Here is a 22,577-nt window from a genome sequence, read left to right as displayed (position 1 = left end):
ACCTTGCAAATCGTGTTGAACACTCGATACAAATGCAAGCGAAAGCTGTGTATTTTACCGACCTGGTCGCAGAGCTCCAGGTGATATTGATCATACATACATACGACATCCCAACTCAAAGCAAAACGTCAATCGAAGGAATCAGTATTTTTGGGTTTTTTGTGTGTGTGTTTTTGTTTGTTCTGGCTGTGCATGCTCAACGACAGAGAGCTTCATCCACCCCCGGCACCATTCAGCTACACAGTGTTTTGAATCTGGCTGAGAGAAGGAGTCAGGCGTGAGTTTTGCTCTGAAACGGAGGCAGGCAGCGGCGGAATCGATGGCGGCAACGAGTTGGCAGTTTGGCCAGTGCTGGTGCTGCCGCGAAGAAGCGGCGTCCGTTCGCCAGCAACCATCACAGTCGGTGTGCTGACACCAGCACCTGACGACCGACCAGTGCGAACGTCACGTTTGCAGATCGGGCAGGTGCTGCGCTGCTGGGTGAGCCATGGCACGATGCAGGCGTCGTGGAACAGGTGATTGCACGGCAGGACACGCAGGTTTTCGCCGACAGCAAACTCCTCAATGCAGACAGCGCAAGTGTCTGGCTCCTGTTGGTCGGCGGACATTTTGTAGGGACGCGTCGGGATGGTAATGACTTCTGGTTCGAGCATGCGATTTGCGCGAAGCATCCGGCGGTGGCGGTACACAAGGTAGACTCCGTAGATGGACGCGGTCACGAGCATCATAATCATGAAGGGCAGAACGAAGGTCGGCCACACTCCAAAGATGTCGTCACTAACAGGAGGAAAACAGACAGACAATTGTCAGGTCGATCACCAAAAAAAAAAAAAAAAAAAAAAGGAAAAAAAGAAAAAAAAAAAGCGCATCTTCCAACAACAACAAAAAGACATACTTTTGCCAAATGGTCACAGTCGAGCCCTGTTGTTCGGCATATTCTTGGAGAAGCTCGCCATCGTCTCGGCTGATGAATACGGCGACGATGGCAACGTCCGAGTCGCCGCCCATTTCAATCAAGTCTTCGTCAACGTCGTCAAAGATGATGACTGCCGCTGCGCCAGCACGCTGTGCCGCGAATGCCTGTGTTTCATCGAGCATCCCGAGCACATGTTGTGAGTGAAGTTTGGGGAGAGGGTCACGGCGCAAAACCAAAACCAATTCAAAAACAAAACCAAAAGCGAGTCACATTGTCTGATCTCGCTTTTTCCCCTTCCCCCCCGATTCCCATTCCGCGATCAATGCCGCTACTTTTTCGTGCACGCATTGACGTGGCCACAAGGTTGCGAAAGAAAAAGCAACCGACCGAGCGATCGACGAGCTGCTGCCGAGTGTCGGGACATGGTGTTTGTTTTTGTTGTTGTTGTTTTGGATAAGGTTTTGGGGGAAAATCCCACCCAGAAAACCCTGTCACGATGCTCCTACCTTGGCGGAAAATGAGCAGTTGCCACGTTGGACGAGCACTGCCCAGCTACCTGTAAAGTTGGCGGGCGGCTTGATCGGGGAGCAGCCTCGGATATCGGGCGTCGACAAGAAGAGAGTTGCTCTGAGACCTGTGGTTGCAAACAGAGACCACCCCGCCCCCCACAATAAAACATAAAACATTAGAAAAGAAAAAAATGTTGAGTTTTACTGCAGACAGCATTGAATGCAATCTCATGACGTTGAGAAGTGCCAAGAAACACTCGAAAACGAGAGCGCGTTGCGGGGAAAAAGGTTCAACGTTGCATTGAGCATGCATCAACCATATTTGAAGAAGGCGAATGGATTTGGCGAGGAATGCAATGAAGATAGATAGGGACGAAGAGGCGAGGCGAGCGAGGGGTGTTGAAAAGTTCAGCAGAGAGAAGCAATAAGCCAGAGTAAGCAAGAGGGCAGTGCGAAGGCGAGCAACGCAAATGGATGGTCGAACAAAAAAAGCAGCAAAAGACACGCGGACAATGATTGCGTACAAGTGCTGAAGAGTAAAGAGGGAGAGAGTAAGAGAGGGAGAGAGTGGGAAGAGGGAGAGAGGGAGAGTGCATCAGCGAGTCGGAGAGAGAGAGTGTGTCGGAGTGATGACGCCACATCGTAAAAACGGTGAGCGGCAGCAGATAGGAACACAACGACAACAAGATTGCACCCCCTCGCTGACTGTACCAACAACATTACAATGGCACGAATACAGTCACAGCAATAGGAGAGAAGGAGGTGCCGGGGGGGGGTGTGTGGGAACGAGAGCGGACGAAGAGGCAAAGCGGAACCAAAAAAAAACAAAACCCACCATTCGCATACGAGCCAAAGTCAGCGTCGGCAGTGTCAACGTTGATCGTCTGGTTGAGCGGAGTGCGCAGAACGAGGTTGGCCTCGGTCTCAGCCACATGCAGCACAAGCAGCAGCGACAGCGACAGCGCAGCTGCAGCAGCAATCGCAGCGGGAGACCTCCACGAGACCCTTGATCGCACAAGCATTGTCTGAGAAAAAAAAAAAGAATGAAATTAGAGTGCACAAGTCCAAAATAAGAAATTGCATGTGTATATGAGCAAGAGTATTCGAGTACATGGCTGGATAGCCAAAGAGTCACACTCTGTGTGCAATTCGCTTTCAAGTCGATCGCTTGAGATTGTCAGCCATTCAGCAAAGAGACAGAGTACGCTGGGATTGAATTTTGGTTTCGCTTGTGAGCAAAACATGGTGGTTAATGTAATCGAGAGGTATAGAGGTATCTCGATGGACAGTGATTGAACGCTATTTGTAAGAAGTTGCACTGATCTCTTCCGGCTTTTGGTCGTTTGCTCAGCTACTACTGACTCGTCGAATTGATGCATTGGGCATTGAACAAAGCACACATCAGAGTGTAAACGCACGACGAAGACAGAAAGGGGAATCCATGACAATGACAGACAAAAAGATCACAATCCAATCAAGGAGCCAGTCGATCAGCACAAACCAACGAACACGCGAGTCAGCGATCGGCGCGGAGTCGACAAATTACCGTCTGGTGGTGGAAACTACACCGGAGATCGTCGAGTAAGTGGTTGTTGAGGGCGTGGGCGGCACACGGACAGACGAGGCATTGGGCAGCGAAGGATCAGCGTACTCGACGCCGGGTGCAGATGCTTCGGCATACACTTGCTCCGAGCCCGTAGGACCTTGAGGCTGTGAGCCAACGTGTTCGTACAAGGCGTGGTCGCCAGTCGCAGACAACGTGCTGTAGGTTGGATTCACAACGTTTGCCACAGTTCCGCTGTTATCGACAACCTGATAGGTCGGCTCCGAGCCGGGTGTCGATTCGCGGAGCTTGGTGGCCGTGCTGCTGGTTGCCAATGCGTTTGGCGAGCGACGACGCCGAAGGGCCACAACCAGCGCAACCAACAAGAGAAGACCTAGCACGCCAAAAATGACTCCAAGAATAATGGGCAAAGAAGATGCATCGCTTGACTCGTTTGGAGCATTGGACGCAGCAGATGCAGCCGATGTCTGCCAAACAGATGAAGCACTGGCGGCGGACGCAGACATTTGCGAGGCAATTGACGCTGAGGACACAGTGGCAACGGACGCCGAGGCAGCGGAAATATCAGAGGCCATCGAGGCTGCCGAGGCAGATTGCGTGGACGCAACCGAAGCGACCGAAGCGATGGAAGCAAGAGGAACACAAGATCCACCCAGCATGCCATAACCGTCATAGCACTGAGTGCACACAGACGATGAAGTGCAGTACAGGCAATTGGTCTCGCAACACGCACTGGACCCCACAGCATAGCAGGTGGCACAGACTGTATCACACTCTACAACAACACAAATGTCAGCAAAGTGAACAAAATGGGAATTGTGGTCATCTCGAACTCTTACTGTATGGTTTCGATGCATTGCCGTAGGTGCTGGGCGGAGCAACAGTGTTGCCACCAAAAGTAAAGTTATTGGGGGCCAGATATGGGTTTGGATTCGACAACGCCAAGCCATTTGGCAAGCCCTTGAACAGACCAGGTGGCAAAGTCGTGATAGGATTGTTTTGCAAAGCCCTGCAGGTACGCAAAAAGTAAGAAGCGGATCGAATGCGTGCAACGAGAGTTCATATTTACAGGGCAGTCAGCGCAGTCAGGTTTGTGAATGAAGAAGAGGGAATGCTCGTGATCTGATTGCCGTCTAGATACCTAAAGATGGAATCGCAAACGAGTGAGCCGTCTGTTTGTAGCCTTCCTGTCGGTTGCTTGCTTACAGATCTGTCAGCCCAGTAAGGCCGGTGAATGCGCCAACAGGAATGCTGGTGATCTTATTGTTGAACAGAGACCTACCGATAGAGTCAGAAACCAGCGAGCCGGTTGTGCGTGGTACATCATGTGTTTGCTTGCTTACAAGTAAGTCAGCGCAGTCAGGCCGGCGAATGCGTTGGCCGAAATGCTGGTGATCTTGTTGAGATACAGAGACCTACCGATAGAGTCATAAACGAGTGAGCCGGTTGTGCGTGGTTCATCATGTGCTTGCTTGCTTACAGGTAAGTTAGCGAAGTCATGCCTGTGAATGCGCCAGCAGGAATGCTGGTGATCTGGTTGGAGCCGAAATACCTACCGATAGAGTCAGAAACGAGTGCGCGTGGTACATCGTGTTTTTGCTCGCTTACAGGCAAGTCAGCGCAGTCAAGCCGGTGAATGCGGTTCCCGAAATGCTGGTGATCTGGTTGTTTTGCAGAGACCTACCGATGGGGTTATAAACGAGTGAGCCGGTTGTGCGTGGTACATCATGTGTTTGCTCGCTTACAGGGTAGTCAGCGCAGTCAGGCCGGTGAATGTGTCAGCAGGAATGCTGGTGATCTGGTTGGGTCCCAGAGACCTACCGATAGAGTCGGAAACGAGTGAGCCGGTTGTGCGTGATACATCGTGTTTTTGCTCGCTTACAGGGAAGTCAGCGCAGTCAAGCCGGTGAATGCGGTTCCCGAAATGCTGGTGACCTGGTTGTTTTGCAAAGACCTACCGATGGAGTTATAAACGAGTGAGCCGGTTGTACGTGATACATCATGTTTGCTCGCTTACAGGTAAGTCAGCGAAGTCAGGCCTGTGAATGTGTCAGCAGGAATGCTGGTGATCTGGTTGTAGGCGAAAAACCTACCGATAGAGTCAGAAACGAGTGAGCCGGTTGTGCGTGGTACATCGTGTTTTTGCGTGCTTACAGGGCAGTCAGCGCAGTCAGGCCGGTGAATGTGCCAGCAGGAATGCCGGTGATTTGATTGTATTGCAGAGACCTACCGATGGAGTGATAAATGAGTGAGCCGTCTGCTCGTAGCCTTTCCTGTCAGTTGCTTGCTTACAGGTAAGTCAGGGCAGTAAGACCGGTGAATGCGTTTGCCGAAATGCTAGTGATCGAGTTGAGGTCGAGAGTCCTATTGACCATATGCTAGTCAGTCAGGAGGGCAACGCTTTGCCTCAAGTTTTAGCGTAACAGCAACACCTACAGTTGTGTTGTGTGGGTTGGGATTCCACTCGGAATGGCTGTGAGAGATTGGCCATAGCAATTGACATCAGTTCCCGAGCAAGTGCACACGGTGCAAGCATCATTGGCCGCCTGTGCCAACTCGACGTGGTTCGTCGCGCAGAACAGCAGCAGAAGCAGCAGACAAAAGGTAAATCCTCTTGTTCCCATCTTGAGTGTTTGGATCTGCGACAATAATTGGCAGAGTGAGAGAGTGAGCATCAAATCACATAAAAAACAAAACCAACACTCGCCCCCGCGTCCGCGTGGTGGAAGAGGGGCTGACTTCAGAGGGGAGAGCGTGTGAATCACCCAAGCAAGAAGCAGCAGCGTCACGACACATGTGCCCGAGCCTCCGTAACGAAGCGTGCTCCTTTTCTGCGCCTCTCTGTGCCCGCGCGTGCGATTGTTGACCACTTCCCCCATTGATTCCTCAACAATGCACCGGTGAGAGACGGCGCGACCTGTTCGACCACAGCAAGGCGCAGTTTAGACATGTTTGTCCTTGGTTTTGTTTTTTCCCCTTTTGCTTTGGTTGGGTGCCAGTCGCAGAGCCCGTTGTTCGTTTCAATCCTTCGCTTCTTCTACTGAACTTGAGTAGCTTTTAGTAGTGTGCAGCAAACAGAGAGCACCATGGGAGCAGAAACCGGGGTTGGGAGGGAAAGACAGAACGAGCTCGAAATCGCGACAAGCAAAATTTCGACTTCGACTTTTGCAAAGCGGCAGGCAGATGTCACTGCAAAATCAGCGAGAGAATCGAAAGAGAGCAGTAGAGCGCTTCTTTGGGTTTGCGGATGTGCGTTGGGTTACAAACAAGGGGCAGGGAGGGGGAGGGAACGTACAAAACAGAAAAAGAAAGTAAGGAAACCACAAAAAGCCAAAACCACAAAAAAAAAACCACAAAAAACCCAAAAAAAAAACAAAAAAAGAAAAAAGGAGTGGTCAAACACTACAAAACACAAGTACGATTTGACGCTGGCGCTGTTGCGACGTGCGGCGTCCAACGGGCGATCTACATGCAAGCGGGGAATATTGGAAGGCGGAGAGCTTCAAGATACGAGAGCTGGACGAGAGTCGGACGACATTTGAAGTGGTTGGCTCGTTTCCCGTTTGGCTCGCTTCCATTCCAGCCCCTTCCGTCTTGGTTTCGTCACGCCCCCGTCCCCCACTTTGTTTTTGTCGTTATGCTGTTTTCTTACCAAGACCACACATGTTTCTCGCACTCTTCTGTTCGAGCGTGTCAAAGTTTCATACACAGGAAGAGTTGCTGGCCAACGGATTGATTCGATTTTGACCTGTTTTCGACCCAAATCTACCACGAAAGTCGGAGCAGCTCCCGGGAGCGAGACTAGCAAAGGGAAGAGAGGAGGAGGAGGTCGGGAAAGGGTCGAAGAGGTGTACAGATCTAGAGCTAAGTCAGTGCACAGGTCAGAAATTGCATGGGTGCGAGTAAGAGTATTCGAGTACATGGCTGGATTGCCAAAGAGTCACACAAAATGTACAAATCGCTTCAAGTCATCCTGATCACCCCCCCCCTAGCTTGAACTACACGGCAAAAGTCATGCCGGGAACGGCGCTTTTGAGGCGGTCGATCGCACTGTTCAGGAGAAGCAGACGCAATTGCTGCTCCCCGGCTAATCGCGCACCGGGAGCGTCGGCAGGGACACGATGGAGCAGTGTGATGAGACCATCGACACTGGAGCCCAAGCCGGCAACATACGTGCGGATGCGATCAATAAAAGCCGTGTTGGCCCGGACGCCATCGCCAATCCGAGTGCTCGCAAGCATGAACAGGATTTCGTTCATCAAGCTCTGGTAGACGTCCACGGGAGAAGACGATGGGTCCATGAGTGCGTTGACCTGATCTGGCGTAAATGCTGTTGGAGGAGCAAACTTGTGCATGGCTGCCTGCAGCACGACCATCCACGACTGTGCGCCAAGTTTGAGCGCTGGTACATGACGACTATCGCGGAGTGCATCGAGGACCAGTGCTGTCACAAAGGGATATGGGCATGTTTCAACGAGGGTGGTGGTTGCAAACCGACACCGATACGATTCGTCAGCAGCCAGATTCAAAAAGCGCACCAGAATACCAGGTATCAGCCGTCGAACACCTTCGTGTGGGCAGCAAGCGAGAAGGTCGACCAAAGTCTGCAGCAGGGGTTGTATTTGGGCGGTTTCGGCCTCGCTGGTCGAAAGGGGAGGCAGTTTGTTCTGTTCCAGCCAATTGGTCAGCCCGTTCAAAAGCATCAAGCCCTTTGTCAATAAAAATCGCATCTCGGCGTGGCGCAGAAGCACTCGCACGGCTTTTGCAAGCGGACCAATAAGCTCGTAGCTTGTCTTTTGCCTTCGAGATGCGTGGTCCAACAGCAAAAGGTCGAGAACTATGCTGGTGGCAGGAATGAGCTCGCTCTCTTGGATGGGCTCTCCTTCGGGCATGTCGTCTGAAGTTTCATCTTTCTGCACAGCAGCAGATCTTGGCGTGGAAGAAGAGGCGAGCGCAGCGGTCTGGGATGAAATGGCGGTCGCAAGTTCTCCAGTGCCAATTCTGAAAGGCGCATCGGCGAGTGTAGCCGCAATTCTTCGGGCTAATGCGAGTGCCGGCTCATCGTAGATGTCAGCAGGGTTGGCTCGATCAATGACCAGAATAGATCTGACTGACTCGCTTCGAACGGCAGCGGAAGCAGGCCTGGCGGGAGCAGGAGTCGGAATGTCAGCACCTTCGGCTGCCCACCAGCGCACGGTGGCAAGCTTGGCGGTAGCATGCAACAATAGCAAGACAAGAGGTCGGTCGGTGCTGCGCGTCCAATGAACGTCGCCCTCGAGGTCGGCAGGTTGGGCTTTTTCATCCGGCGATAAGGATTTCGGAATCAACGGCACGATCATGTCAACCATCGCCGAAAAGATTGTCAAGTCCAGCTCAGATGTGCCAGTGGTGTCAATGAGCTTCGTCGGGTTGGATCCAGCTGACTGTTTTTGCTGCGTAGCTGATGGAATGACGCCGAAAGGCAACAACCGCACGAGTGCGTTAACGGACGATCCAAGAAATTTGGACCGACGCTTTGGCGCCATTTTCAACAAGCACGCTCCCAATTGTTGGATGAAGAGTATCGCAACCCGTGGTAACTGGTGGGGCGTGGTCTGGCAGCGTTCAATGTGCTGCGAGCGCAACAGCTCGATTTGCTCGAGCAGAATGAGGTGGCTTTCAAGCAACCCGCTCTGTTCAAGAACTGCTCCAATGCAACAGAAACGCATCAGCACAACCATAATAGAATGCTCGACACAAAATCCAACCATCTCAGAATCGAATCCAGATACCTGCGATGAACAGTTGTTCGAGGATCTGGCATGTGGACTGAGCGACCAATCCACCCGTGCTGGACTGAAACTCGTCACGGCTGATGAACTGCAGTGCTGGGCCAATCGCGGCTGCCAATTCGAGCGATGCTTCCCCCAGCAGGGTCTGTCACGTCGTTTGTCATTGACTTGAGCTTGTCAGCCATTTCTCAATAGAACAGAGTGCCCCAACTTTGGCGCTTCGTTCAACAACAGACACAGTTGAGCAGATTCAGACTCATTTTGACATTTGACTCACGGCAGCCTCGGGTGCGAGCAGCAATGCGCACGCAGCGCAGAGTGCCTGAGCAGTCGCTTCAGACTGAGGTCGCTCCAGATAGTCTTCGAGACGAGCCGCGAGCGCCGCGCACACTGCAGTCGCATCTGCAAACGAATGCAAACCGAATGAGTTCAAAGTGCTTGCTAGACAAAGCTGGTTGTTGGAGCAGAATCGCAGTAAAGCGCACAAACCAGATGCGCGGATTGACAGCTCCATATCCAGAGTTTCTCAGAACAAAAACAAAACGAGTGAACTCGCCATTTAAACTTTGTTGATGTGCCCATTACAAGTGCCTGATACTGTACTTGTTGCTGCACACACACACTCACATCAGAAAGCGACAGACCTGAGATTTACACTGAGATTCGAGTACCGACGCACACTTCCTTCCCCCCTTTTCCGCGACTTGCACGTTCCATGGCTACACTCTGCATTTGAATGAAACAACTCTCTTCCGTCTCTTGTTTGTTGTTGGTGACCAGTCTTCCTTCATCCAAAAGCACAGAGCACGGAATGATGGACGACGACGACGACGAGCATCCCGCCAAGCGGTTCCTGCGCGAGGAGCAGCAGCGGATGATGGCAGTGCGCCAGCCCGTGCGCCGTCCAACTGCAACCCTCGAGTCGCCCGCATCAGGGCCGTCGGGGTCAGGTTCAGGTTCAGGTTCAGGTTCAGGCTCAGGAGCAGGGTCATCAGGAGCAGCGTCAGGGCTCGATGTCAAGCCAATGGACACGCTCGACGAGAAGCCCGGCTTTGGCGCCAGGCCAGTCGTCCTCGGTCCCAACGGACGCCCGCTGCAGCCGCATGAAATCCCACAGCCAGTCGAGCCCTCGCGCCTCGGTCGCCAGGTCTGGCTTGTCAAGGTGAGGAAGGAAGCGAGCAACCCACACAAACGTCCAACCACCGATTTCAATGACGTTCAATACGATAACTACTCTGATCACTGGGACCTGACTTGAATCCAATCTCATGATGATGATACATGGAAATCTTAATTCAATTGATGATGGGGGTTTGGCGATGTTCGTTTGATAGGTGCCAGAGTACTTTGCCAATGCGCTTGAACACCTCGAAGATCAAACACACTTTGCCACACTCCAGATGCCCACGAGTGCTCCGGCACCATCGCGGTACGTATGGACAAAAAAAGAAGTGTTGTTGGTGCGACTCAGACTGGGAGAGCACTGCTGATACTCCATGTTGTCGATTTATTGGAAACCCCAATGTTCATTACTTCACCATCATTCCGCATCCATCCGCAGCTTTGGTGCACCTCGTGAGGTAAGCGCAAAGGACTCTCTGCAAGCTACTGTGTGTACTCTCGCTGCTAGAATGTGGCTGACTTGCCTGGGGCACACAGATTGGAATCGACATTGAGCTCGATCTGACCGACCAGAACGATCTCTTGCTGCCACATCAGTATCGCATGCAAATCCTGCCAAACACTCTAGGAGCTGCCGCATTTTCCGAGGATGAATCAGGTGAGGGGAAGCGGTTTTGCTTGACAGCTTATTTTTTATTTTTGGCTGGGCTTCACTTCTCACACAATTTTGCTCGTGAAAACAGGCAACCTTGCGTTCGAAGGCACTGCTGTTCAAAAGTGCGATGTTATGCCTGTGCTAAACGACGAGTATCGCGCCTACCTGTCGGCGTAAGCTTTCAGGCCAACATGGAGGGGGGGGGGTGCATCGCTCCAGCGATCTCGCACAACTCACAATCATCACTTGGTGAAAATCTACAGAAAACGAGAGCTCGAAGCCAAGCCCAAGTTCGAGACCCAGCAAGTCGCGGTTGTGAAGGCCTTGTATGAGCCAGTGTCGGCCATCGCGGAAGAGGCAAGTCCACCATGCATAAAAGTTGTTCCCGGCTCTTCAAACAAAACTTACTTCTTGACCTTTGAATGCTGGGTTTGTTTTCGCTACAGGAAAAGCAACGCGAAAAGCGCAGGGACGTCGACAAGCGCGAGCGCATTGACAAGGAGCAGCTCAAGGACCAGATCACTGCCGTGTTCGAACGGTACCAGTTTGCTAGTCTTCAACAGCTCCAGCAACTTACCAACCAGCCACCGGTGCGTATTTTTGTGCTTTGGTCGAGTGTGTCTTTTGTGTCTATGTGCAGCGCAATGTTGACTATCTTGTGCTGATTTTTGTGCTTGTTTTCCAGAACTATCTCAAGCAAGTGCTTAGCGAGCTTTGTGACTACAACACTCGGGGTGCCAACCGAAACACATATCAGCTCAAGCCCGAGTTCTCCCATTACAATCGCTCCGTGTAGTGCGAGTGCGAGCGAGCGACAGCGAGGCAGGAAGAGAGTTTTGTCGATTTCCTTTGTGCTCGTTCCAATACAAAATCCAAACCGATTCCATCTGTGATTTAGTCCATTCACATATGCACGTTGTCTTCCAGTCCAGTCGTCCTCTTTTTGCTGCTTTGTTTCAGAATGACCGTTGTTTCACTTGCTCGACTCACGCTTCCGACATTGTCGCGGCGGCTGCTCTCCACGACCGCCATTCCGTCCGCCGCTGCTGCGAGCAGTGGATCGGCCAAACCACTTCCAAAGCTGAGCTTTTTCACCAAGGTACGGGTCGGTTGTCCGATTGGGTGACAGCATGGACTGACTGTGTTTGAGCTCACTTCCAACGTCAACTTCACTCGATCACAGGATGAATGCTCGCTCTGCGTACCAGCCAAGGAAGTCATGTACAAGTGTCAAGCTCAGGTGCGGTTTGCTATTAGTTTCTGAGGCTTTTGGATGAGGCGTGCGATGCGATGCAGGATTGGTGAGTTGTTGTGATGATGTCTGAGCAAACGCCGACAACGAATCGCTTTTTGGAACATGCCCACATACACACAGATCCCATGTACCATCGAGTTTATTGACATCACACGCCCAGAAAACGCAACGTGGTTTGAAAAGTACAAGTACGACATTCCAGTTCTGCACATCAACGACCAGTTTGCCATGCAACACCGATTCGATGAAGCCAAGCTCATGGCCGCGTTGAAACAAGCAGCAGAGTCAACCAGCTAGATGGTCGTGTCGATGTGTATCGAAGAGGAGCCAGTCAAACCTTGTACAACAGAAATGAATGAATGAATGGAACTTTTTTTTTGTTTTGTTTTTCTTGTTCATCGCGATGCCCAATTTTTCACAAGCCACATCGTTCAAAACCAACTCGAGAGCAAAAAGCAAAGCAAGAGAGGCTAACTTGAAACACACACGCAAAAAACCCATGGCAGAGTCAAAAAGAGGGAGACCGTTTCACAAACAAGAAAAAAAAAAAACCGAGGTCGAAGGTTCAACTTTTGCTCTTTTTAATCGTCGGCAGCGACGGGCTTGTCACCCTTGGCAGGCTCAACACCCATCTTCTTGACAATCTTCTTGAGATCCTCGGTGGTGTGGGATTTCGGTCGCTCAAGCGGGAAGCCGAGAGCGCGATCCCAGATGAGGGAGGCGAGGACACCGAGTGCGCGGGAGACGCCGAAAAGAACAGTGTAGTAGTTCATTTCGGTCATGCCGTAGTGGGTCAGGAGAACGCCAGAGTGGGCATCCACGTTGGGCCAGGGGTTCTTGGCCTTGCCCTGCTTGAGCAGGATGTCGGGGACGAGCTTGTAGAGCTGGCCGACGAGCTTGAACAGAGGGTCGTTGGGGAGGTGCTTGAGGGCAAACTCGCGCTGGCAAGTGTAGCGGGGGTCGGTCTTGCGGAGGACGGCGTGGCCGTAGCCGGGGACGACCTGGCCAGACTTGAGCGTCTTCCAGATCTCCTCAGAGAGGCGCTCATCCGAGACCTCCTTGCCGCCGAGCGACTTTTGGAACTTGGTGAGCCAGACGAGGACCTCCTGGTTGGCGAGGCCGTGGAGCGGGCCAGCCAGACCGCACATGCCGGCGGCGAAGGAAAGGTACGGGTCGGAGAGGGCCGAGCCGACGAGGCGGACGGTGTGGGCGCTCACGTTGCCACCCTCGTGGTCGGTGTGGATGGTGAGGTAGAGACGCATGAGCTCGGTGAACTGGGGGTTGTCGTAGCCGAGGAGCTGGACAAAGTTGGCAGACCAATCCTTGTTGGGGTCGATGGCGCCAATGCTGCCGTCGCGGTAGAGGTTGCGGTAGATCATGGCGGCGACGATGGGGAGCTTGGCAATCAGGTCAAGCGAATCCTCGTAGGTGGTGTCCCAGTACTCGGCCTTGTTGACACCGGCGGCGTACGCCTTGGCGAACTTGGACTCGCTCTGGAGGGCGGCGACGGCGGCAGCGAGCTGCGACATGGGGTGGAGGGTGGCCGGGAACTTGTTGATCAGGTTGACGACGTGGGCGGGGAGGGAGGCGCGCGAGGCGAGCTCGGCGGAGAGTGCCTTGGTCTGCTCGGCAGTGGGGACCTCGCCGGTGGCAAGGAGCCAGAAGAGACCCTCGGGCAAGGGCTCGGCACCGCCGGGGGCCTTGGGGAGGACCTTCTGGGCCTCCGGGATGGAGAGGCCGCGGAAGCGGATGCCTTCGTCGGCGTCGAGCAGGGAAGTCTCGTAGACAAGACCCTTGATGCCGCGCATGCCGCCGTACGCCTGGTCGATGGTGACCTCGCCAATCTTGACGTGGCCGTACTCCTTGCGGAAGGTCTTGACCTCCTCCTGCTTCTTGGGGATGATCTCACGGAGGCGTTCCTTGAGGCCGGACGTGGCAGGCTTGGCCGAGTAAGCGCGGGCCAGAGCGGGGGCCTGTCCAAAAGGGGGGTTGAGATTCGAGCGAGGTTTTCAGAAAAAAAAAAAAAAGAAAAAAAGCGGGTGAGCATGAAGTGGGAGTGTGATGTTGCATTGAAGGGGGATGATCGGTTTGTTGGGGGAAAAAAAAGCCAAGGTGGTCACTAAAGCGTATGGATCGCCAGGGTACCAAAAGGTATCGCGATTGGTTGACCGAACGTGACTCCAAATCGACTGTTAAAAATCGATTCTTTTGCTCTTTTTTTTTTTTTTTTTTTTGTATTTTCTCATTGATCAACTTGCTGTTGTTGTTGCTTTTCCAGCTGATCTGCGTTTGCTGCAACAAACACACACATCGTTCGTCTGCACACACGTTGAATTCGATCGCATCTCACTTTTGCAGCCAAAATGCATTGAAGATGATCATCACTGAAAAAAAAAAGCAAAAAAAAAAAAAAAAAAGCAAAGATCGGCACAAAAAGAAAAAAACGTGAATTTTTTTTTTTTTTTTTTTTTTTTTTTTTTGTATCTTGGCGTTGATGTTTGAAACTGGATTGACAGTGAGTGAACAACAGCGTGTGGAGAGGGAGAGGTAGAGGGAGAGGGAGGGGACGAGGCGCTGCGACTGTGGCAAGAGAGGAAAGACGATTGGGAACAGCAAACAGGGGGGGGGGAACAAAGGCAGAGAGGGGCAGGAGGAGGAGGGAGAGAGAGTGGGAACAGGAGAATCGTGCGACACGGTCACTGTGACTTTGCGACAGGGGTTGGAGCCGAGAGAGAGAGATAGAGAGGCAGCGTCTGGGTGTGCAATCACATTCACAAGAAGAAGACAAAGAAGAAGAAGAGGGACGGCGATGGGGGTCTGCTGGAAGAGGGAGAAGATGGAGAAGAGGGGATTTACCTGGCGAGCGACAGAGAGCGACAGACGAGACAGCATTGTGAATGGTGAATGAATTGACAAAATGCAGCAAGACGACTGAAGCAACAAACGAACGAAATAACAAACTCGGCAAAGAGATGCATTTTGACACATCGAAACAAGAGATTGAAACAGATACGACAAAATGCTGTTGTTTGAGGGGAATTCCAAAAACAAAACAGCGCCAAAAGCGAAAGTTCCCTGTTCGCTGTTGAAACGCTTGGGCAAACTGCGACCCTGCTCATAGGCTGAAAAAACCTTGCTCGATATACTGGCTCAGCCGTTGAGTACAATGTGGACATCCACGGCGCAGTCAGACGCGAAAAGTGCTCGCCGATTCGGGTTTTTGTTGTAAGTTGGCATTCAGAGTGCAGCACACACCTCGGTGTGAACTCAACCCATCTGAAAACAGTCGCAATTCGACATCTTCAGTCAGCTTGAAGCGAAAGAAAGGGTTGGCCCGTCAGAATCTTAGAACCTCAGTCTACTTTTTCAATCTCAATCTTCACGCTCCAGTCTCACTTCCCCAAACAACTCATGGACGCCATATTGCGTGGCGGTGCAGCAGCCACCAAAGCAGTATCGTCGGCAGCAGCAGCCGCCATCACTGGCGCAGGCACAGATGCTCAGGCTGGCTCTGGCGCTGGAGCAGCAGCTGAGGCTGGCTGGCTGTCGTACTGGACGAGCGACGCGCCGCGCGACACTTCGGCTGCTGGATCGTCGTCGATGCTTGGCTTTGCATCATCGTCGTCGTCGTCGTCGTCGTCGTCGGCGGTGGTGCCGTTCCTGGCCGGGATGATTGTCGGCCAGACGCTGCTCATTGCGACCATCCTCACACTGCTCTGGCTGCTCGTCCTGCGCAACAACCCACGCCAACCATCATCGGGATCGGGATCAGCATCGGCATCAGGGTCAACATCAGCATCAGCTGGGTCAATCACAACAGACGCCAATGGCAAAGCCTCGAAATCCCCAATCCGAGTCCGCGTCTCACGCCAGAGCGAGCAGGTCAGTGAAGCATTCGTTGCAAGGATGGAGTTCACGTTTGAAGCTGGTGCTACATAATTGTGTGTCTGAGTGAGCTCGGGGGTACTCAGTTTCGTGTCATCACTCAAATCCCATTGCTGCTTCACCCTTTCTCTCTCTCTGTAACGCAGGCATTCTTCAAAGCGCTGCACCAACAGACGTTTGCCAAGACAAAAGCAACGAATGAAACTTGCCTGTGGCTGAATGTGGTGCTCGCACGCATCTATCACGACGTGACCAGCTCAGATGCGGTCATGGATCGGCTCTTGCGGTTTCTCAAGACCTCGCTCAACTCGGCGCGCAATCCTCCGTTCCTGGTGAGGAGCCACATATGCACAGACTTTGGAGCACATTGGCATGGACTTGTGGTGTTCTGGCGTTTTTCGCCTTGTTCTGTCAAGCCTCGTTTTCTCATTTTTTTTTTTTTTTTTTGCTTTGGCTTGGTCAGGGTCCCATTTCGGTCGAGTCGCTGGTGCTCGGCGACGCAATCCCTGTGATTGAGAACGTCGTCGTCAACACTGACTACAATCCAAGCGGTTCTCAGCCGCTGGACCTGGTATGTGTGGTGAATCGGACGGTTTGTGTTTGACCTATGCCGTTCCGCTCACCTTTGCCAATCTCAACACACAGCGAGCCGTTTTCACAATCGATTTCCAGGGCGAAATTGCACTCACCTGCAACACATCGCTGGTCTTGAATTGGCCCGTGGACGGACTGGCTTCCACATCAGTCACCGCGACCGTTCGGTTGACCAGCGTTCGTGCCAAGGTAAGCGAGAAATCCTCGCGTTCAACATATTCTTGTTGGCAACCTACAGCTACTCAAAACCTCTCTTCTTCTTCTTCCTCTTCTTCTACTTCTTGGTAGGTCCAATTACATCTCCCGTGCCCGATCCGCTCCACCGACATGCCCGAGGCGCCGGAAAACATGTTTTCCTTTGCCTTTGTGGAAGAGCCACAGTTCTCCTTCACAACTGACACGGCCATTGGTCAACGCGTGCACCTTTCTTCGGAAAAGCTTGCCTCGATCATCACAACCAATGTTCGCAAGGCGCTGATTAACAAGTGCGTTCTGCCTGCACAAATTCGATTCCAGCTATTCTCCGAGTTGGTTGAGCAACGTCGCGCCACAGCTGAACAGCGGGCTCGTGCACAACCGCCAGTAATGCTTTGAGCAGAAAGTTGAAACAAAAAAAATCGATCGGTTTAAATCGCTTTGCATGAAAAATGTAGCATTTATTAAATGATATTGACGAAAACGCACAAAAGGTTGTAAAGGAACGGCGAAAGTATTGACAGCGCAACAAACAAAGGGTCAAGAACTATGACACGGCAACAATCAAATCGGAGCCACTAATGGATGCGTATTGCTGCAGCTGCTGGTTGAACACGCGCGGTAATGGAATTGTAACCACCCCAGCAGAGCGTGCAATGTATTGCCCAGTCACAACGAGCGAAGCGCCAGTTGCTAGCGGGCTGTAAGATGAAAACAGGCAACCATCAAAATTGAGGATCGGCAGCAACCCCCCCCCAACTTCCACACAAGCAAAACTGAAACTTCAAAAGTTACCCCAATCGAATTCGAGGTGTCAGACACTCCAACTGGGCACTGGAAACCTCAGAGCCTACATAGACACAGAGGTGAATGACAGAACACAAAAACATCAACAAGCACCACGCCAACATACCTTGCAATACAGCCACTTCCTCCTTCGAATGAGCATCGGAACCGCCCAGTAAGAGCGTCGCCTCCGTGGACTGCAAACTGAGATTGCCGACAGTGTACTGAACACAAATCACACCGACGGACGCACGCTGGACGAACGTTGTGCCATCAGAGCTGGCTTGCAATTCGGTCCCTTCGGAAACCACGCACGACGAAATGGTCAACTGCGGATTGGCAAACTCGGCCAGGTCAGAAATGCCATAGTCGCACGTGATGACTTGATCTTCAGTGCAGCCAGCCGTGCTCGGATTCCAACGCACAAACAGCAACCCGCGCGCACTCTTTACACTACTGTGAATGAAGGTGGTTCGGGGCACCGTCTCGTCGATGCGATACACAAAAGTGTAGCGTTCCCCGGGACTGAGCGTGATTGGAAACTCGGTATCGCCCGTGAGCCAGAGCTGCAGTGTCGAGCCCGCGTCTTCTGAAGGCACCGGCGCCAAGCCCGACGACACAACTGCAGAAGGACCTCCTCGAGCAACCGAAAAGTCCACGCCATGCAAGCTGATTCGCTCGCGTTCGTGCGGATTGGAGATGTGAAAGCTCAAAAACAAGCTCCTTCCAATACGTGCTGCAGAGCTCTCAACGCGAGGCGGTGGGATGAGATCAAGAACAAAGTCGGCTGTGCAGGTGAATGGCCGCTTTGCCTGTTCCGTGTTTACCAGCGCAGCGCGTCGAGAAAGCAACATGGCGGCGGCAGACAGGGCTGTGGGACCCCCAGCTTCTCCAGCAGCGGATGATGTCAAAGCCCCGCGCAGAGCATGATTGTTCAGAGTTTGATTGGGTACCGACCGCGATGCCAATACTTCGAGGAATTCGTTCGGCGTGACGAGATTGAGTGCCGTCAAGTCCATGGCGCTGCCAGCCTGCACAGAATTGGTGTTGATGGTGAATTGAATACGCTGACATTGGGGAATGTGTCCAAGATACGTTGATACGAGGTAAATAATGTCTCCATTGTCTGCGTGGGCGAGGGGAATGGACGAATGCGACAGCTGCGTCTTTGGACCGTAAGCAACGCTGTAACTTCGCCGAACACCGCCGTCACGAGGAAGCGCACGAGACTTGCTGGTTGCAGCAGCATCGTGATGCTTCGTCGCGTCGTCAGAAGCAGAAGCACGAGCGTCGGTTGGATCCGGCAAAGTTGCCGCCCGCTCTTGGAAATCCGCTTCGTCATACCGCCGTGCAGAGTTGCTCACCGAGTATGGCTGCAGCTGGATCTTGGCTGTCGGGGACGCCAGCAGCGTTGCGAGCGGCGTGTCGGGAACGAATTGACCTGATGATAAAGACGACGCCGCACCGCTCGCGTGCAGTAGCGCCTGCGTGCTCGTGATGGTAGCACCAGCAGCATTCTGCCCTGGACGGGGTTGGTCCTCCTCGCCGCCGTTGGGCAGTGGGGGCAAGGGCTGGACGCGAACGTCAATCTGGAGCGTCGAGAACTCTGCTCGCCAGGCTTCGTACTGCGCCGGCATGCGACCAATGTCGTGGATGGGGCATCCGACAATCATGAGGAACTGGACGAGCTCGCCGTAGCGCGCAAACGACCGCCCGGCAGACTCGCGCGACGCGTCGTAGACAAGATCGCCCGACAGCGACTCGGGCACCTTGAACGAGACGGTCGTCACCTGGTCGCTGCCATAGAACACGGCGCTCTGCATCATTCACACAACAAGGCGAACCGGCAGCGACAAGCAAAAGGTGATAGCGGGGGGTTGGAGGTTTCGGTTGCAAAAAAAGCTTGGAAATGAATGGAACGAGATTCTGAGTGTCTGAGTGTCTGAGATTCTGAGACTGAGCTCTGCAATATGGAGTTGGAAGAGTGAAAGTGAGACTGAGCTCTGAAACCGACCGGATTTTGGACAGCAGCGGCTGTGCATCGAGTGTGAATCGAGTTCGCATCATTGGTTTACAAACCACTGTGGAAGGCTGATGATGCGATCAACACAACAAGCAGTTGCTCTCAGTCGACACGAATCAACTCGCAAAACCGGGGTACATCAAAGCAGTCGGCATGGGTCTTGAGATAGCGCAACCCGCAGGAAGGATGGCTCGAAAGCCAGCTCTCGATCTTTGGCGGATGGCTTTCGTCCACTTCGAGCCATAGTTTGCCATGAGGAACAAGCATCAAAGCTGCGCGTTTTAGCAGCTGTACAATGACGTCCAAACCTTCGACGCCGCCGTCAAGGGCGACGTGAGGATCAAACCCGCGAACTTCAATGTCGAGCTCGGAAATCTCTCTGGATGGGATGTAGGGTGGATTGGAGACGATGGCGTCAAACTGGCCTTCTAGCAGAGTGAACTGCTCAAAGGCTACGTGATGCACGGCCGTCCGGGATTCAAGTCCCAACCTGCAGACAACAGATCGGAATCCGTACAAGTAAGCCACGCAGTTCAAAAACTTTGAAAACGATGATAAAGCATTTGATCAATATGACCTACCGTTGTGCATTGACACGGGTCAGTTCACAGGCGAACGGATTGACGTCTAGCGCGAGGTAGTGCAGCCCAGGCAACTCTGCTAAAATGGACAGACCAATGGCGCCAGTGCCAGGTCCAACCTCCAAAATACAAGGTGGTCGATTGACAAGTAGTGAGATCTGAAGTGCCGAGGGCGTAGAACTGGGCGTGGTGTTGATCCAGCTGCTGGTGTTGTTCTCGGCCGAACTGGGCAGCGTAGATTTCAAGTCCTTCACAACCATGTCAACGAGTTTCTATCAGAGCCCAACACCACATCAGGTGAGTACATCTGCCAAATAGCACCGTCCCAGTTTTCTCACGAAGGGAAAAAAAAAAAAAAACAACAACAAAAAAACAACAACAAACATGCACACCTCAGTTTCTGGGCGAGGAATAAACACGCGCGGGTGCATGTGCAGCGTGTGAAGACCAAAGTCCCATTCACCCAAGATGTGCTGGATAGGCTTCCCTTCCAATCGCTGGTTGAGCAACGAGATGAATCGAACGAAGGATTCGCCGGTTAGAGCTTGACGAAGGACTGCTGGCGATACGTTCGTGAGGGTGCTTCGCGGGGCACTGGAGCCAAACAAAGCTGCCGCCAGCAGGTATTCTGCACCCAACTCTGCTTCAGAGCGCTTGGCTTGCTTGAGCACGGTGGACGCACTTTGCAACAGAGAGGCGACGTTCGAGCTCGCTGAAAAATCTTGATTGTTTGCTCGTGTTCGCCGTGGTATATGGTCATGCTCAAATGGGCTAGACGAGACATCTTTTGCAGCCTTGACGGGCGGTCTATCGATGATTACCAGCTTGTTAGAGCGATGTGAGGGTGCGAACGATTCGGCGCAGAGCACCTGCTTCGAGCAATCTGGGTTGTCCTGGACCCGCATCGCGCATGCAACATGGTCGATATAAGTTGGATCGATTGTCAAAACTCGACCGTACGTTGGTACAATTGCTTGAGTATTGTGTCGACCGAGCTTTGACTCTGGCAAGTCTGATCGTGTGCTGGTGCCTTTGGTCGGCGTCTCGCGTTCTGGCGCTTCCTCGGGTACCAGCCGTGTCTTGATGCGTTGCACTTGCTCTGCTATAGCCATAGCGCGAGTGTCTGCAGGCTTGTGGAGGATGTCAAACTCGGTTGCCCAGGTGCTCATCCCGCGCCAACCGAGCCGCGCTGGCACTGGTGTGATTCGCCCTGGCACAATCGCATTTGGTCCTGGAGCAGCTTGTGAATTCAATGCGCCAACACGGCGGACGATAGCCAGGTGACTGCTGCCCACTCGCTGCAGCACTGATGATGCGAGATTCACAGTTCGCTGCACTGTCATTGTCGACAACCCCAAGCACAATAAAGTGAGGACTGCCAAAGCAACTCATTCGTATAGAATACAGTAGTGATGAAATTCAAATGCCATTGCACTTGCTCTGAGCGTTTGTCTCAGTCTTTTTTTTTTGTGTTCAATCACTCAATGTCTGAGCAGCGACCGTCGCCGTCTGCAGTCAGCGCGCACTGCTGCGATCACCCCGCTTCGTCTTCAACTAGCTCTTCTAGCTCTTCTAGCAATGCGACTGCAGCGTCATCAGCCACGGCATTGGCGCGCTGCAGCAATTGCTGCCAATGCAACTGCACTCAAACGCCGACCACGACCACGCAGCAACTCGGACCAGAGCACCCGCGCAACCTCATTCCAGAGCTATGCAGCTTGTTCTACCACCAGGGCTGGGTCACAGGCACCGGCGGCGGCATCACCATCCGGGACAGGTGCGCGCATCCACCAAAAATTCTCAATTCTCAGATTGCTCAGATTGAACAAAAACAACGCGAGTCTGAGTTTTGTGGAAAGTGACAAATGTAGATCATCTACACAAAAATGCTCTGACTTTGACACTGGTTTGGTAGTGAGCATATTTACATTGCGCCGTCCGGAGTGCAAAAGGAGCGGATGCAACCGGACGACTTGTTTGTGTGCGACCGGGACGGCAACGATATCGAGTGTCCTGCCATCGAGCGAGGTCTGCGCAAGAGTCAGTGCACGCCGCTCTTCTTCAATGCGTACAAGATGCGAAATGCCGGAGCTGTCATCCACACGCATTCGCAGCACGCCGTGATGGCGACGCTGCTGTTTCCCGGCTCAGAGTTTTGCATCACGCATCAGGAAATGATCAAAGGTGAGGTCAAGTCGCAAGCTAGTGCCAAGCAAGCGATCGGGGTAGTCCAGAGTGTTTTGCTAACGTTGAGTGACTCTCTCTCTCTCTCTCTTTCGCTTCTGCGTCGTTCAGGCATTGCTAAAAACACGTCCGGAGGATACCACAAGTTCTACGACAAGCTCGTCGTCCCCATCATTGAAAACACTGCCGAAGAGCGCGACTTGACCGACCGAATGGCAGCCGAAATGCGCAAGTACCCCGATGCATGCGCCGTGCTAGTGCGGCGCCACGGCGTCTACGTCTGGGGCAACGACTGGGTCCAATGCAAGACAATGAGCGAGTGCTACGACTACCTCTTTGAGATTGCCGTCAAAATGCGCCTTGCCGGACTTGATCCTTCGCTCGTTCCGGCTGATTCAGAGTACGCGAGCCTGGTGCAGTCCTGAGGTTGCGTTGTTGTATCAAAGTAAAATCGAAAGCGCTGCGTCCATTTTGTCATATACTGTAAATGTCTTTTGTTTGTTTTAGTCTGAGAATCTGTTTCATTCCTCGTTTTTG

At 52.7% G+C, this 22,577-nt stretch overlaps 10 protein-coding genes across 10 annotated transcripts; 4 read left to right on the top strand and 6 right to left on the bottom strand.

Moving 5' to 3' along the window:
- Positions 1–33: 33 nt before the first annotated feature.
- Positions 34–2,469, bottom strand: CAOG_02032 (hypothetical protein). Its single transcript, XM_004348732.2, has 4 exons — positions 2,261–2,469; positions 1,423–1,550; positions 896–1,080; positions 34–777 (listed from the first exon to the last, which is right to left on the bottom strand). The coding sequence occupies exons 1-4, from the start codon at positions 2,445–2,447 to the stop codon at positions 237–239; spliced, it is 1,041 nt and encodes a 346-aa protein (XP_004348782.1). The 5' UTR covers positions 2,448–2,469; the 3' UTR covers positions 34–236.
- Positions 2,470–2,967: 498 nt separating this feature from the next.
- On the bottom strand, positions 2,968–5,613 carry CAOG_02031 (hypothetical protein; the record flags this gene model as incomplete). The annotated part of the gene is made up of 13 exons (XM_004348731.1): positions 2,968–3,764; positions 3,829–3,998; positions 4,059–4,130; positions 4,196–4,267; positions 4,333–4,404; positions 4,470–4,541; positions 4,598–4,669; positions 4,735–4,806; positions 4,872–4,943; positions 5,007–5,078; positions 5,144–5,215; positions 5,282–5,353; positions 5,426–5,613. The coding sequence occupies 13 exons, from the start codon at positions 5,611–5,613 to the stop codon at positions 2,968–2,970; spliced, it is 1,875 nt and encodes a 624-aa protein (XP_004348781.1).
- Positions 5,614–6,870: 1,257 nt separating this feature from the next.
- CAOG_02030 (hypothetical protein) lies at positions 6,871–9,293 on the bottom strand. The gene is made up of 4 exons (XM_004348730.2): positions 9,250–9,293; positions 9,038–9,162; positions 8,761–8,905; positions 6,871–8,672 (listed from the first exon to the last, which is right to left on the bottom strand). Exons 1-4 carry the CDS (start codon positions 9,272–9,274, stop codon positions 6,988–6,990), a joined length of 1,980 nt encoding a protein of 659 aa, XP_004348780.1. The 5' UTR covers positions 9,275–9,293; the 3' UTR covers positions 6,871–6,987.
- Positions 9,294–9,507: 214 nt separating this feature from the next.
- Positions 9,508–11,418, top strand: CAOG_02029 (hypothetical protein). Its single transcript, XM_004348729.2, has 8 exons — positions 9,508–9,922; positions 10,095–10,189; positions 10,322–10,340; positions 10,420–10,540; positions 10,626–10,710; positions 10,801–10,894; positions 10,984–11,127; positions 11,223–11,418. Exons 1-8 carry the CDS (start codon positions 9,572–9,574, stop codon positions 11,331–11,333), a joined length of 1,020 nt encoding a protein of 339 aa, XP_004348779.2. The 5' UTR covers positions 9,508–9,571; the 3' UTR covers positions 11,334–11,418.
- A 60-nt stretch (positions 11,419–11,478) lies between these two features.
- Positions 11,479–12,211, top strand: CAOG_02028 (hypothetical protein). The gene is made up of 3 exons (XM_004348728.2): positions 11,479–11,636; positions 11,721–11,777; positions 11,913–12,211. Exons 1-3 carry the CDS (start codon positions 11,499–11,501, stop codon positions 12,087–12,089), a joined length of 372 nt encoding a protein of 123 aa, XP_004348778.1. The 5' UTR covers positions 11,479–11,498; the 3' UTR covers positions 12,090–12,211.
- CAOG_02027 (citrate synthase) lies at positions 12,056–14,717 on the bottom strand. The gene is made up of 2 exons (XM_004348727.2): positions 14,649–14,717; positions 12,056–13,765 (listed from the first exon to the last, which is right to left on the bottom strand). The coding sequence occupies exons 1-2, from the start codon at positions 14,682–14,684 to the stop codon at positions 12,374–12,376; spliced, it is 1,428 nt and encodes a 475-aa protein (XP_004348777.1). The 5' UTR covers positions 14,685–14,717; the 3' UTR covers positions 12,056–12,373.
- A 401-nt stretch (positions 14,718–15,118) lies between these two features.
- Positions 15,119–16,953, top strand: CAOG_02026 (hypothetical protein). Its single transcript, XM_004348726.2, has 5 exons — positions 15,119–15,674; positions 15,824–16,009; positions 16,141–16,248; positions 16,323–16,460; positions 16,560–16,953. Exons 1-5 carry the CDS (start codon positions 15,204–15,206, stop codon positions 16,863–16,865), a joined length of 1,209 nt encoding a protein of 402 aa, XP_004348776.1. The 5' UTR covers positions 15,119–15,203; the 3' UTR covers positions 16,866–16,953.
- On the bottom strand, positions 16,908–19,237 carry CAOG_02025 (hypothetical protein). The gene is made up of 3 exons (XM_004348725.2): positions 17,380–19,237; positions 17,262–17,316; positions 16,908–17,167 (listed from the first exon to the last, which is right to left on the bottom strand). Exons 1-3 carry the CDS (start codon positions 19,076–19,078, stop codon positions 17,014–17,016), a joined length of 1,908 nt encoding a protein of 635 aa, XP_004348775.2. The 5' UTR covers positions 19,079–19,237; the 3' UTR covers positions 16,908–17,013.
- A 61-nt stretch (positions 19,238–19,298) lies between these two features.
- On the bottom strand, positions 19,299–21,219 carry CAOG_02024 (Hemk1 protein). The gene is made up of 3 exons (XM_004348724.2): positions 20,249–21,219; positions 19,857–20,128; positions 19,299–19,765 (listed from the first exon to the last, which is right to left on the bottom strand). The coding sequence occupies exons 1-3, from the start codon at positions 21,197–21,199 to the stop codon at positions 19,378–19,380; spliced, it is 1,611 nt and encodes a 536-aa protein (XP_004348774.2). The 5' UTR covers positions 21,200–21,219; the 3' UTR covers positions 19,299–19,377.
- A 108-nt stretch (positions 21,220–21,327) lies between these two features.
- On the top strand, positions 21,328–22,509 carry CAOG_02023 (hypothetical protein). Its single transcript, XM_004348723.2, has 3 exons — positions 21,328–21,633; positions 21,772–22,040; positions 22,152–22,509. The coding sequence occupies exons 1-3, from the start codon at positions 21,341–21,343 to the stop codon at positions 22,463–22,465; spliced, it is 876 nt and encodes a 291-aa protein (XP_004348773.1). The 5' UTR covers positions 21,328–21,340; the 3' UTR covers positions 22,466–22,509.
- Positions 22,510–22,577: the final 68 nt, after the last annotated feature.

Source organism: Capsaspora owczarzaki (genome assembly GCF_000151315.2).
Source record: "Capsaspora owczarzaki ATCC 30864 unplaced genomic scaffold supercont2.3, whole genome shotgun sequence".
Classification (NCBI taxonomy): domain Eukaryota; class Filasterea; order Ministeriida; family Capsasporidae; genus Capsaspora; species Capsaspora owczarzaki.
Note: the sequence above shows the minus strand (reverse complement) of the source record. Positions and strands in the feature narration are given on the sequence as shown.